Source organism: Sinocyclocheilus grahami, unplaced genomic scaffold (genome assembly GCF_001515645.1).
Source record: "Sinocyclocheilus grahami isolate Dianchi unplaced genomic scaffold, SAMN03320097.WGS_v1.1 scaffold708.1, whole genome shotgun sequence".
Classification (NCBI taxonomy): domain Eukaryota; kingdom Metazoa; phylum Chordata; class Actinopteri; order Cypriniformes; family Cyprinidae; genus Sinocyclocheilus; species Sinocyclocheilus grahami.
The window spans coordinates 838,162-852,600 of record NW_015505887.1 but is presented as its reverse complement, the minus strand read 5'-3'; the positions used below and the strand labels follow the sequence as shown (position 1 = coordinate 852,600).

General features: G+C 37.0%; 1 protein-coding gene and 1 long non-coding RNA gene across 2 annotated transcripts in view; both read left to right on the top strand.

The window, feature by feature from the left end:
* Nucleotides 1–3,299: 3,299 nt before the first annotated feature.
* Nucleotides 3,300–10,813, top strand: LOC107560043 (alpha-(1,3)-fucosyltransferase 9-like). Its single transcript, XM_016244098.1, has 6 exons — nucleotides 3,300–3,408; nucleotides 3,568–4,599; nucleotides 8,908–8,966; nucleotides 9,487–9,566; nucleotides 9,660–9,824; nucleotides 10,688–10,813. Exons 1-6 carry the CDS (start codon nucleotides 3,368–3,370, stop codon nucleotides 10,811–10,813), a joined length of 1,503 nt encoding a protein of 500 aa, XP_016099584.1. The 5' UTR covers nucleotides 3,300–3,367.
* Nucleotides 10,814–13,505: 2,692 nt separating this feature from the next.
* LOC107560050 (uncharacterized) overlaps nucleotides 13,506–14,439 on the top strand; it is a 7,895-nt gene continuing 6,961 nt past the window's right edge. Inside the window, exon 1 of the long non-coding RNA XR_001605687.1 lies at nucleotides 13,506–13,595. This is a non-coding gene — a long non-coding RNA (uncharacterized lncRNA). The remainder of the gene's footprint in view (nucleotides 13,596–14,439) is intronic.

Genomic DNA, 14,439 nt, shown 5'->3' with positions numbered 1-14,439 from the left:
TACTAAAATAAACTTGAAGTATACTACTTTTTGGTAAGGGCAGCCCACTTTGTTTTTTTTTTGTTTTTTTTAACTGGCCTTTTCAGTGCCGCCTTTGCGCTTTCTATTATGCACTTTTTTTATCTATCATTTTTTTTGCTCGCATATCTCCAACAGACTTTATTTTTTGAGAAAGGTTCCGCTGTCAGGGGAGTCAAAAGATAATTACGTCATCATTTCCAATTAACATAAGAAATGGAAAATAAGGGACAATTGTGATTCTTTATCTTATTCTTTAAGAAAATAGTGTTTATTCTTTAAGAAAATAAGGGACAGAATAAGGGACGTTCCAAATATTTGTACTGTACCATAATGTAGGCCTAAGTCTGCCTGCAGTTAAAAAGTTCTCAGAAATAATCACTTGCTTAACCTATTTATGTACAACTATTCTAAAAAGAATTTTAAATGTCATACAAAAAATGTCATCGGCCTGAGTAAATTGTACCATTATAGAATTGTGACTTCACACGTGTAATTGAGCAGGTGAAAATACTGTGAAATTACAAATGGCATGAAATTTGAAAATGTAACAACTGAAGGTCTATGAAACGTCAGTCAATCAAGCATTTTTTTAGACAATGGCACTTAAAGTTTTGATCTAAAATATTATTGCAACTATAGCCTTTAAATGAATGAAAATGCATATTTTTCAATTAAAGAAAACTTAAGAGAGTGTGGGCCGCTTCTGGTGTTTGGATTTTTACTTCAGTAATGAGGTCCATGTTTAAGAATAGCCTACGCAAGAAGTATTTTTTTATTTATTTTTTTGTAATGCATATTTTCCCCTCTCTATTTAACAGCATAACTTACAATGAAAGACGTCTTCCCTCAGGTAAATTAAATGTTTCCGGGAATCCTCCCAGTGCTCCCGATTAGCCAATCCGGGCCTGGTACTACATGGAATTTACGGCAAAGCTCCACTAAATAATAGTTAGCTAATAAATGGTGGGGCTTTGGCGATTGGCGCTCCAGTCAATCTACTCTGCAGCCAATCACGGGTCCCCTCCTTGCTCGGGACCTGGGGTTTAAGCCCCACCTAGCCCTATTGTTAATCCGGCCCTGGATGTGAAGAGATTTCTAACCAGCATAACAAAATAATGTTTCTTAAGACAATCACCTATTGCACGTTTAAGTCTCTACTGTCTCAGCCCAGCTCTCTTCCCCCGTTGTCTTGTTCCTCCCCTACATCCGCTATGAGTTTTCCTCCAGATTTCAGTAGGTAGCTAAATCAGCTGGCTGAATCGCTAAACTGGCCGGTTTTAGATCAATCAGCTGATGCTGGGAGTAAACAATCCGAGCAGGGTATCCAACAGGTGTTGAACTCCGGTACGGTAAAAAGGTTGTTAAATCTTTCTCCACCTGCATCCTTGAAAGGGCACAACTTCAAAGAGCTCACAAAAAAATACAATAAGAAAAGGCAGCACTAATAAAGTTAATAGAACAGAAAACAACAACAACACAGGAGCAGAGGCAACAGGCTGCATGCACGATCGCGCATGCGCTTTTTACTTCATGTTGGTTGAGAACCAACAAAAGGTTGAGAACTGCTGAACTACTGCATAATTTAGGGCTGTTTAATTTGTTAGGATTTTGATATAGGATCTGTTCTTCTCAAGTTTCCCTCTTTAAACCAGTATAAAATTCAATACACTGTTTCTCATAATATCCTGTATTACCATATAGCCTACCAAGGCAAGCCCAAGTCTGTTTTACACTGTGCAATGAAAGGAACATTACATTATAAAACAAACCAATAAAACAGTCCAATACATTTTTTTTTTAAACAATAAAAAAGTTTCAAAGCAGATGGCCAGTTTAAACTGCTGAATTAGGCTATACATGATTTTTCAATTCATTCTCAAATCAACTCATTCTTCCTTAATAACACTAACAAAGCAAACACACTTTGTCACTCATAAAACAATGACCTGCACTAACAACAGGTAGCATTATACAATGTTTTCTTTTGTAAAATTCAAGAATGACACTCAGCTTAGCGTGACTTAGAATGACTAGGCTACTAAGAATTCACTTACGTTACATGATTCATGATTACATTAAAGTTCAATGGAAATGAAACTGAAATAGCAACACTTTGATGATGTGTTTATTTATTGTAAGTCTGTCAGTTAGGATCTGTCCAACCTTTTTCCCTGTCCTGATCCAACCTGGGATCGGGACATGATCCAGGCAGTATTCGGATCTGGGACCGTACGATTGCTGCGCTTCAACAAGATGATCATTTAAAAAATATGTATATAATATATTGTAAAATAAAATATGAAATAGCATACATAACGTAATATAAATTAAAAAAGAACAAAGGCTCACAATCTTAGCTGCAGCATTGTTAGAGGTGTTAGTTTTCATGGGATAGGATTCATGATTTTTTTTTTTCATTCTCAAAAACAAATATACAGTAGGGAAAATATTTTGCTGTTTCTTTAGTTTAAAAGTATTTGGGGAAAGCTATATTTGTGTGACCTACAGTATAATTTGATAATTGTATTAATCGTTTAGTTCTTTCATAATACAGTATGTGGCAGCAAAAATAAAAAACAGTTAAAATGTTTTTTTTTCTGGTAAATATCTATTATATTGATATGTTTTATTATAACTGTGTAATAATGATTATTATAGGCTACCCTTTTTATAGGAATAATAATTATTTAAAAAATATATATTATTATTCCCAAATATTTTATATCATGTTTATAATAAAATAGTGTCGTGTGTCTGTATATTTAGTTTGAATGGAATTTCTAAAATGAACCTCACACTAGAACCGGAACATGGTCAGACTTGTAGCTTTGCTTCATTGCTATTTAGTTTTATATTATTCCTTGAAATTCGTTCATGTGAAGAATATGATTGGTCATCTCACATCATGCGGGTACTGCAAATGCCACCTCCTGGCCAAAAGTTCTAAATGACTTTTAAACATGCTGCTTCTGTGTGTATTTATACAATAATTATCTTATAGTCTTCTATTTGACTCATGTTTAAGCATACATGTATTATTAGGATACAGTGCCTTAACCAGGATACCTGCTGCTTGCAGATGGTGAATCTTCATAAACTGGTTCAGGTGTGTTTGTTTGTTTAGAGGACTAACTGCGGAAGGGTTGGTGTCATAGTGCTATTTGCATACTGAATTGTGATTGGTCCATGTCATGTCTCTTCTCAGTCATTGCCACTTCCTCCAGGTGTGGCAAATCACAAAACAACCCAGTTTTTTATTCTTTCTTTAAACTCGGGAATCATGCTTTAAAGAAACTCTCTTCCATGTTTCTGTCTATTTAGAGTAATCATCAGACATCGGCTTTATATGGGACACCAAATAGCAGATTTTATTTCTTCTTTAATCAGGTGAGGAAGTGAATTAAATACTTTGTTTCAAAAAACGAAATTTGAATATAATTTTACCAGAATAAAGTGGTCAAAGTTTACATTTTACACGTTTTTATTGAAGCATTTCTTTTAATTCTTGTTTGTTAAAGTGAATAAACTTTTTTTCTACCTCTTTAGATCAAAAATGTCAAACACAAATGGCCCATCGCTGTTGCGTCTGGGTGTAATAGTGACGTTGGCAGGTGTCATCTCTCTGGGTGTTGTGTTTTTCTGGTTCTCGCCTTCAAACAAATGTCCACCTCCAGTTTTTAGACCAGTCCAATATGCCAAGACTAACAACTCTCTTACTGATAAAGCAGAGGAGAAACCTATACTTCTGTTATGGGTTTGGCCTGAAAATTATAGGTTTGATTTCAGTGACTGCAAAAAGTTTTACAATATTGATCGTTGTCAACTGACGGATGATAGAGCTCTCTACAACAGTGCAGATAATGTCATTGTTTATCATAGAGCCATCACTGATCTGTCCAACCTTCCTCCATCTCCTCGTCCTCCATTCCAAAGGTGGATTTGGTTGCATTTGGAATCACCAACCAACACCAAAAGGATCCGAGGTCTGGAAAACCTTTTCAATCTCACGCTCAGCTACAGACAGGATGCTGATATTCCTGTACGGATGCGCTTGATCACCAGGAAAAAACCTAATGAGGATTTTGTAATTCCCAAAAAGGACAAACTGGTGTGTTGGATTGTAAGTAACAAGGATCCATCAACTGGTGTTGACACAAGGAACATTTTTTACAGGGAATTCAGCAAATACATCCAAGTGACTTTGTTCGGAAAGGCTTTTGCAAGGTTTCTGGGTTACGACGACTACTATCCAACCATGGCTAGTTGCAAATTTTACCTTGCCTTTGAGAACTCCATCCACAAAGACTACATCACTGAGAAGATAAACGGGCCACTCGCGGCAGGTACCGTCCCTGTGGTGTTGGGTCCTCCGAGAAGAAACTATGAAAACTTTGTTCCTGCCGAGTCCTTCATTCATGTCAGTGACTTCCCTGATGTAAAGTCACTAGCCGAATATCTGCTTCAGCTGGACAAGGATGAAGATGCATATCGCAAGTACTTTAACTGGAGGAAACATCTCACTCCAAGTCCTCATTTAATATTGCAGAGACAAGAGTTTATTCTTTTAGTTTTGGATCTGTTTTTAGTTGTTTTAATACCACAATTGATTGCTTCTGTTGTCCTCATTTGTAAGTCGCTTTGGATCAAAACGTCTAATAAATGACTAAATAAAAATAAATGACTAAATAAAATGTATGGGCTCATATGTATGCACGATTAAAACACATGCAATCTTATTCCTAAATGACGGTGATTCCGCTATGTCTATTAAACCTTTGAAAACACAATCACATCAGAATATGCTTTCTGCAGAAGATGCAGAGAGAGCAGCGCTCATCATGTAGCCTAAGCTTTATGTTTGAAACAGTCTACAGTACACAAACAGCCTACTTACACAGTAGGCTACATTTCTGTGTTGCAAACATTAAATTATAATGAAAGTATTGGGAGAAAAGTTTTTAATCCGGATATAGATGTTGTGGTAGCCACGATCAAAACGAGTAATTAACCTTTGGAACAAACGATACCTTTCAAAGATTGTATATGTTACATTATGCCAGTAGGTGGCAAACAGTGACTGTTAAATGTATTTATTTGATGTCTGAATTATTCAAGAGATGTTCAAAAACTCTGGACGAAACAAGTCTTCATTTTTCTTCCAAATAATTTTTTAGCTACATAATGAATTCATTTAAATTAATAAATATTTTTAAATAAGACTCATTTATACCATTTTAGACATTTAACTGTGCTATTTAAACAAAGTGTGGCGCAGCAGGACGTGAAAATGATGGTCGCCGTGATTTTGCCAAGTAAGACATGTTCCTGGATCAACATCTTTTGTTGATCCTGGATCAACATTACAGTCCAAAAATACAGACTTAATCCAATCCCTATCCCTAAACCTAACCCTACCCATAATTTATTCCTAAAATCAGAGGGAAATGATAGCTGATTAACAAGGGTGTAGAAGCACCTAATCCTGATTGTAAGCCTAAACCTGATATTTCCTGAAAAGTTATCTCTCAATTCTGATTGGTTGATTGGAATGATGTTCCAGGATCAACAAGGATGTTGATTCAGGAACATGTTGTACTTGGTGAAATCACGCTCACCTGAAAAGGATAAGTGCGTCGGGCTGAAACTAGCAAAAATATACTAGCATTGTGCCGGGTGTATGATAGGGCCCAAAGTCATCTAATGTCATTACATAAATAACAGTATTGTTATTGTTGTCATTACTGCTGTGAATGGCTCTCACAAACTGAGGGAAAATGAAGTGTGTTGTTCTGGGAAAGTCACACTATACAGATCCAGTTTCTGAAAACACATGAATCTGCAGACAAGTACCATAGATTATGTGAGATCAAAATAAAGAAATAAACAAACACTATGGCCATCATGAAAAAAACACAATGAAAAGAAATCAACAAAGACAACATTTACAAGCACACTTTGCAGTGTTATTTACAGATGGTATTCAGAATATAATTGTATTTTGCTTTTACTGCACTGCCATTTTTTCGCTTGTTTTAGCTATAAACAACTTTTAAAAAACAAATGTATATGAAAAATTATTATATATATATATATATATATATATATATATATATAGTTTTGTATATATATATATATAATAATTTTTCATATACATTTGTTTTTTAAAAGTTGTTTATAGCTAAAACAAGCGAAAAAATGGCAGTGCAGTAAAAGCAAAATACAATTATATTCTGAATACCATCTGTAAATAACACTGCAAAGTGTGCTTGTAAATGTTGTCTTTGTTGATTTCTTTTCATTGTGTTTTTTTCATGATGGCCATAGTGTTTGTTTATTTCTTTATTTTGATCTCACATAATCTATGGTACTTGTCTGCAGATTCATGTGTTTTCAGAAACTGGATCTGTATAGTGTGACTTTCCCAGAACAACACACTTCATTTTCCCTCAGTTTGTGAGAGCCATTCACAGCAGTAATGACAACAATAACAATACTGTTATTTATGTAATGACATTAGATGACTTTGGGCCCTATCATACACCCGGCACAATGCTAGTATATTTTTGCTAGTTTCAGCCCGACGCACTTATCCTTTTCAGGTGAGCGTGATTTCACCAAGTACAACATGTTCCTGAATCAACATCCTTGTTGATCCTGGAACATCATTCCAATCAACCAATCAGAATTGAGAGATAACTTTTCAGGAAATACCAGGTTTAGGCTTACAATCAGGATTAGGTGCTTCTACACCCTTGTTAATCAGCTATCATTTCCCTCTGATTTTAGGAATAAATTATGGGTAGGGTTAGGTTTAGGGATAGGGATTGGATTAAGTCTGTATTTTTGGACTGTAATGTTGATCCAGGATCAACAAAAGATGTTGATCCAGGAACATGTCTTACTTGGCAAAATCACGGCGACCATCATTTTCACGTCCTGCTGCGCCACACTTTGTTTAAATAGCACAGTTAAATGTCTAAAATGGTATAAATGAGTCTTATTTAAAAATATTTATTAATTTAAATGAATTCATTATGTAGCTAAAAAATTATTTGGAAGAAAAATGAAGACTTGTTTCGTCCAGAGTTTTTGAACATCTCTTGAATAATTCAGACATCAAATAAATACATTTAACAGTCACTGTTTGCCACCTACTGGCATAATGTAACATATACAATCTTTGAAAGGTATCGTTTGTTCCAAAGGTTAATTACTCGTTTTGATCGTGGCTACCACAACATCAGAGTCTATATCCGGATTAAAAACTTTTCTCCCAATACTTTCATTATAATTTAATGTTTGCAACACAGAAATGTAGCCTACTGTGTAAGTAGGCTGTTTGTGTACTGTAGACTGTTTCAAACATAAAGCTTAGGCTACATGATGAGCGCTGCTCTCTCTGCATCTTCTGCAGAAAGCATATTCTGATGTGATTGTGTTTTCAAAGGTTTAATAGACGTAGCGGAATCACCGTCATTTAGGAATAAGATCGCATGTGTTTTAATCGTGCATACATATGAGCCCATACGTACTGTAGACTGTTTCAAACATAAAGCTTAGGCTACATGATGAGCGCTGCTCTCTCTGCATCTTCTGCAGAAAGCATATTCTGATGTGATTGTGTTTTCAAAGGTTTAATAGACATAGCGGAATCACCGTCATTTAGGAATAAGATTGCATGTGTTTTAATCGTGCATACATATGAGCCCATACATTTTATTTAGTCATTTATTTTTATTTAGTCATTTATTAGACGTTTTGATCCAAAGCGACTTACAAATGAGGACAACAGAAGCAATCAATTGTGGTATTAAAACAACTAAAAACAGATCCAAAACTAAAAGCTAAAACTTTATCAATACTATACACATTAAAAAAAATAAAGAGATTCAATAAAAATGACAAATGCATACAACAAAACTTAACATTTAAATGAAAAACAAAAAATAAAGCTAAAAACAATTCAAAATATTAAAGAACAAAAGGTATAAGAGTATAATAATGATTCTAACATAACACTAAGCCAAACACCAAAAATAAACAACTACATATGTGTGTATGTACAACCACACACACATACATATATACTGTATATGTACATACACATTTATAAATTCAATATATATATTATTTCATTTCCATTTAGATTGTTGAAGTATTAAAATAGTTCAAATTAAAACTAAAAACTTAATAAAAGACCTATACAGACATAATGTAACTAAAATTAAAATAAATAAATACTAATACAAATCAAACGACAGTAGTTTATCAGTAATCCTAAAAAATGACACTGCCAAACACACATGCTAAAAAACTACTTACTTACACATAGAAAGAAATGGTTATAAAAACTGAAACAGAAACGAAACAAGTAGGAAAGAGAAGAAATAAAAAGCGATTCTTATTACATGTTTTTTTTTTTGTAGCCCATGTCATATTTGTACCAGACCTCAAAAAAGTAACCCGGGTGACCCATGCACGTTACGCCCAAAACACACTCATTAAGAGGATAGGGACAACCCTTTTAGACCATGCGCTGGGCGCGCCGACCATTCTTCCCGTTCTTAAATTAGCTAAGGTAGATTCAGACACTCCCTAAACTACCCAATTACATTTTAGACCATGCGCTTACGCAGCTAGCAGGGAATGTTCTCATTACTTTGACTAACATTCCGTATAGGTTGGGTTGATGTTTTAGAGAAAACATTTGAATGTAGTGTTCAAAAAATGTTTTAAGAATGTTTTTCATTTCAGATAATGTTCCTAAAACATTAAGTGTAAACAAAGCTAGAACATTTGCCCTGCAACATTTTGAGGATGTTGTTGATGTAACAGATTATATAATGTTCTCAATAAAACATTGGCATGATGTTTCATGATAAACAGGAAGAACATTCTCTCAGCCACATTAGGAGAACATTATAAGAATATCATTGAGACCAGAGGTGATGGAATATGTTCTCAATAAGACACTGGCACAGTGTTTCAAGATAAGAAAGAACATTCTCTCCACTACATTAGGAGAACGTTATAGGAACATCACTGAGACTGTGTAATGTTTTTATAAAACGTTCTTGTAATGTAACAAAGCTAGAACATTTGACCTGCAACATTTTAAGGAGGTTGTTGAGGTGACAGAATATAATATTCTTAAAACATTGGCACAATGTTTCAAGATGACAAAGGAAAAACATTCTCTTAACCACTGTAGGAGAACTTTATACAGTGCATACGGGAAGTTTTCACAGCCTTAATTCCAAAATGGATTAAATTTCTCCATTCTACAAACAGTACACCATAATGACAACGTGAAAAGTTTGAAATCTTTCCAAAGTAAAATGGGGGGGGGGGAACCACACACATGTGCATAAGTATTCACAGCCTTTGCGCAATACTTTGTTGAAGCACCGATTACAAAGCTCGGCACACCTATTTTTGGGCAGTTTCTCCCATTCTTCTTTGCAGGACCTCTCAAGCTCCATCAGGTTGGATGGGGAGTGTTGGTGCACAGCCATTTTCAGATCTCTCCAGAGATGTTCAGTTGGGTTCAAGTCTGGGCCACTCAAGGACATTCACAGAGCTGCCCTGTAGCCACTCCTTTGTTATCTGTGTGCTTAGCATCATTGTCCTGTTGGAAGATGAACCGTCGTCCCCGTCTGAGGTCCAGGTTTTCATCAAGGATGTCTCCGTACACTGCTGCATTCATCTTTTCCTCGATCCCGACTAGTCTACCAGTTCCTGCCGCTGAAAACCATCCCCACAGCATGATGCTGCCACCACCACCATTCTTCAATGTAGGGATGGTATTGGGCAGGTGTTGAGCGGTGCCTGGTTTCCTCCAGACATGACACTTGCCAAAGAGTTAAATCTTTGTTTCATCAGACCAGAGAATTTTGTTTCTCATGGTCTGGGAGTCCTTCAGGTGCCTTCTGCTGAGGAGTGGCTTCCGTCTGGCCACTCAACCATACAGGCCTGATTAGTGGAGTGCTGCAGAGATGGTTGTTCTTCTGGAAGGTTCTCATCTCTCCATAGAGGTTATAAAAACTGAAACAGAAACGAAACAAGTAGGAAAGAGAAGAAATAAAAAGCGATTCTTATTACATGTTTTTTTTTTTGTAGCCCATGTCATATTTGTACCAGACCTCAAAAAAGTAACCCGGGTGACCCATGCACGTTACGCCCAAAACACACTCATTAAGAGGATAGGGACAACCCTTTTAGACCATGCGCTGGGCGCGCCGACCATTCTTCCCGTTCTTAAATTAGCTAAGGTAGATTCAGACACTCCCTAAACTACCCAATTACATTTTAGACCATGCGCTTACGCAGCTAGCAGGGAATGTTCTCATTACTTTGACTAACATTCCGTACAGGTACATAACCACACACATGTGCATAAGTATTCACAGCCTTTGCGCAATACTTTGTTGAAGCACCGATTACAAAGCTCGGCACACCTATTTTTGGGCAGTTTCTCCCATTCTTCTTTGCAGGACCTCTCAAGCTCCATCAGGTTGGATGGGGAGTGTTGGTGCACAGCCATTTTCAGATCTCTCCAGAGATGTTCAGTTGGGTTCAAGTCTGGGCCACTCAAGGACATTCACAGAGCTGCCCTGTAGCCACTCCTTTGTTATCTGTGTGCTTAGCATCATTGTCCTGTTGGAAGATGAACCGTCATCCCCGTCTGAGGTCCAGGTTTTCATCAAGGATGTCTCCGTACACTGCTGCATCTTTTCCTCGATCCCGACTAGTCTACCAGTTCCTGCCGCTGAAAACCATCCCCACAGCATGATGCCACCACCACCATGCTTCAATGTAGGGATGGTATTGGGCAGGTGTTGAGCGGTGCCTGGTTTCCTCCAGACATGACACTTGCCAAAGAGTTAAATCTTTGTTTCATCAGACCAGAGAATTTTGTTTCTCATGGTCTGGGAGTCCTTCAGGTGCCTTCTGCTGAGGAGTGGCTTCCGTCTGGCCACTCAACCATACAGGCCTGATTAGTGGAGTGCTGCAGAGATGGTTGTTCTTCTGGAAGGTTCTCATCTCTCCATAGAGAAATGCTGGAGCCCTGTCAGAGTGACCATCTGGTTCTTGGCCACCTCCCTGACTCCCTGACCTTCTCCCCCGATCTTTCAGTTTGGCCCCCTCTAGCAATCCGGTCTCAGAGGTCTACAGACAATTCCTTGGACTTCATGGCTTGGTTTGTGGTCTGACATGCAGTTAACTGTGAGACCTTATATAGACAGGTGTGTGCCTTTCCAAATCACGTCCAATCAACTGAATTTACCACAGGTGGAATCCAGTCAAGTTGTAGAAACTTCTCAAGGATGATCAGCCTGCTGAGGAGTGGCTTCCGTCTGGCCACTCAACCATACAGGCCTGATTAGTGGAGTGCTGCAGAGATGGTTGTTCTTCTGGAAGGTTCTCATCTCTCCATAGAGAAATGCTGGAGCCCTGTCAGAGTGACCATCTGGTACTTGGCCACCTCCCTGACTCCCTGACCTTCTCCCCCGATCTTTCAGTTTGGCCCCCTCTAGCAATCCTGTCTCAGAGGTCTACAGACAATTCCTTGGACTTCATGGCTTGGTTTGTGGTCTGACATGCAGTTAAGGGTCATTGTCCTGTTGGAAGGTGAACCTTCTGCCCAGTCTGAGGTTCTGAATGCTCTGGACTGGGTTTTCGTTAAGATCTATATTTTGGTGCATTGAGCTTTTCTTCTACTCTGATGAGTCCGTCAGTCCCTGCCGCTGAAAAACAGTCCCACAGCATGAGGCTACTACCAGCACACCTTACTTTTGGGATGGTACTCTTCAGGTGATGAGAAGTGCCTGGTTTCCTTCGAACATTATGCTTATAACTGAGGTTCATCAAACCTGAGAATATTGTTTCTCAGAGTCTGAGGATCCTTTAGGTGCTTTTTTTTTTAAAATTCCAAGTGTGTTTTCATGCGTCTCTGAGAAGAGGATTGAGTTTGGCCACACCACCATGAAGCACAGATCGGTGGAGCGTTGCAGTGATGTTAGTCCTTCTGTAGGTTTCTCCTATCTCCACATATGATCATGGAGCTCAGCTCTAACCAAAGTCCTTCTCCATCAATTGCTCAGTTTGGCCAGCTCTAGGAAGAGTCTTGGTTGTTTCAAAATTCTTCCATCAAGGGTAACAGAAACTACATACTTGTGCTCTGACATGCACTGTTACCTGTGGGACCTTATATAGACAGGTGTGTGCCTTTCCAAATCATGTCCAATCAACTGAATTTAACACAGGTGGACTCCAATCAAGTTGTAGAAACTTCTCAAGGATGATCAGTGGAAACAGGATGCACCTGAGCTCAATTTTGTACATTTGTACAATGTGTTACTTATGTACATGTGATTTTTTTTTCTTCGTTGTTTATTTTTTAATAAATTTGCTAGGATTTCAAACAAACTTCTTTCACATTGTCATTATGGGGTATGTTTGTAGAAATTTGAGGAAAATAATGAATTTAATCCATTTTGGAATAAGGCTGTACTATAAAATGTGGAAAAAGTGAAGCACTGTGAATACTTTATTTTGAGTGTCATGGCAAAGGTTGTGAGTACTTATGTACATGTGATTTTTCCCCCGTTTTTTATAGTTAATACATTTCCAAAGATTTCAAATAAACTTCTTTCACGTTGTCATTATGGGGTATTGTTTGTATTTGATTGAGGAAAACAATGAATTTAATCAATTTTCCACATTTTCCCATAAAATGTGGAAAAAGTGAAGCACTGTGAATACTTTCCGGATGCACTGTAAGGCTGTCATTGAGGCCGGAGGTGATGGATTGTCTTTTTATAAAACGTTTTTATAATGTGATGTATTAACAAAGCTAGAACACTTTATCTGCAACATTTTGGGGATATTTTGCGGATGTCTTTGAAGTAACAGTTTATACAATATTGTCAATAAAACATTGGCACAATGTTTCAAGATAACAAAGGAAGAACATTCTCTCAGCCACATTAGGAAAATGTTATGAGGATATCATTTTGAGGTCTAAGATTACAAAATGTTCTTGAAAAAAACTTTCCTGTAATGTGACGTGTTAACAAAGCTAGAACATTGCTAGAATGTCGTCTGCCTTGAATGGTCAGCTGAATTCCAGCGCCTCGATTACAAAAATACAAAAGGAAGAAAAAGTCTGGCATTTGGCATCAGTTCTGAACTGTTGCCGAACGTGTTACAGGAGACGAGAAGCTCTGATTGGGCCACGTTTAAATCCACCAATCACTGCGTACTTGACCTAAGAACATTTGAAATCGACAAAATTGGTGTACAATGTTTGTGGCAGTGTTGCCAGACGTATGATAATTATTGTATCTGTACGATAATTTTGACCTCTGTCCGATCAATAATGAAAAAATCCCATAATGTACGATAATTTCATAACATAGTTTTTTTCCAAAGTCAACCTCATCAAAACAAAGCCATGAAATCGACTCATTACAGACGCGGGTTGGTGCACACCTCAGGACCCTCAACATCTGGCAACATGCAGGATTCTGATGACAGCGACTCGGATGTGGAGTTTGGACCTTCCCACAAAGGTACGCCTATGGCCCTGTGATTTCTGCGATGCGAATCCAGTCAACGGAATTTACTGTATAACGGGGAATGTCACGGAATTTTTTCAAAGTTTGGATGAATTAATCAAAGGAAGGTCATTACACTTAAATCGTGATATGGACTAGTATCTGTAAATATTAAGCCACAAAAAGGCTATTTAAATATAAATCCTGCATGTTCTGTGTCTGTCTGAATCATAGTCTATGGTCTAAGACTCTGAATGAATGTCACGCGGTTTTGTTCACTACACACATACTGAAGCGCGCATGATGCTCGCTGTGATTTCAGCATCTGCCTTCTCACTAAATAAGACATAAATACATGAACAACATCCCCAGAACTGCTCTGAGAGTCAAACATATATAGTTTCTGCCAGAAATGGATTATTATTGTTCAGTAGAATGTACATACAACAACTACTACTAAAATGATTAAGGAATAATCACAATATTTCTTCCATGTTTTAATTTGAATTGTAAATCCTCTTTGTTTGCCAAAAAAAAAAGTGTTTAATTTTCATTAATTAAATGTGTTATGCCTTCATTCGATAACCAGAAAAATTTAAATACATAAGGCAGAATTTCTAAAGAAAAAAAACAATTTCATAAGGTATAAATAAAAGTAGTTTTTATGCATTCAAATAATTAGACAAATTAAAACAGAATTTGGTAACAATAAACAAGGTGAAAAAAAATAGAATATTTCATAAGACCCTGTAATTTTTGTTAAACTTTTTAATAGATTTGATGTTGAATTGTATACATTTCATTATTTAATTAGACGTGCTTTTGATTAATAAAATGTAATTTAACCATTTAAAAAGGA

Bases quoted from the DNA above. Each gene is read 5' to 3' on its own strand.
- LOC107560043 (XM_016244098.1), top strand. From the start codon at position 3,368: ATGGGACACCAAATAGCAGATTTTATTTCTTCTTTAATCAG. The intron at 9,567-9,659 runs GTTCAAGTCTGG...TCCTGTTGGAAG, and splicing joins CTCCAGAGATGTTCAGTTGG to ATGAACCGTCGTCCCCGTCT. The intron at 9,825-10,687 runs GTATTGGGCAGG...TCCTGTTGGAAG, and splicing joins CATTCTTCAATGTAGGGATG to ATGAACCGTCATCCCCGTCT.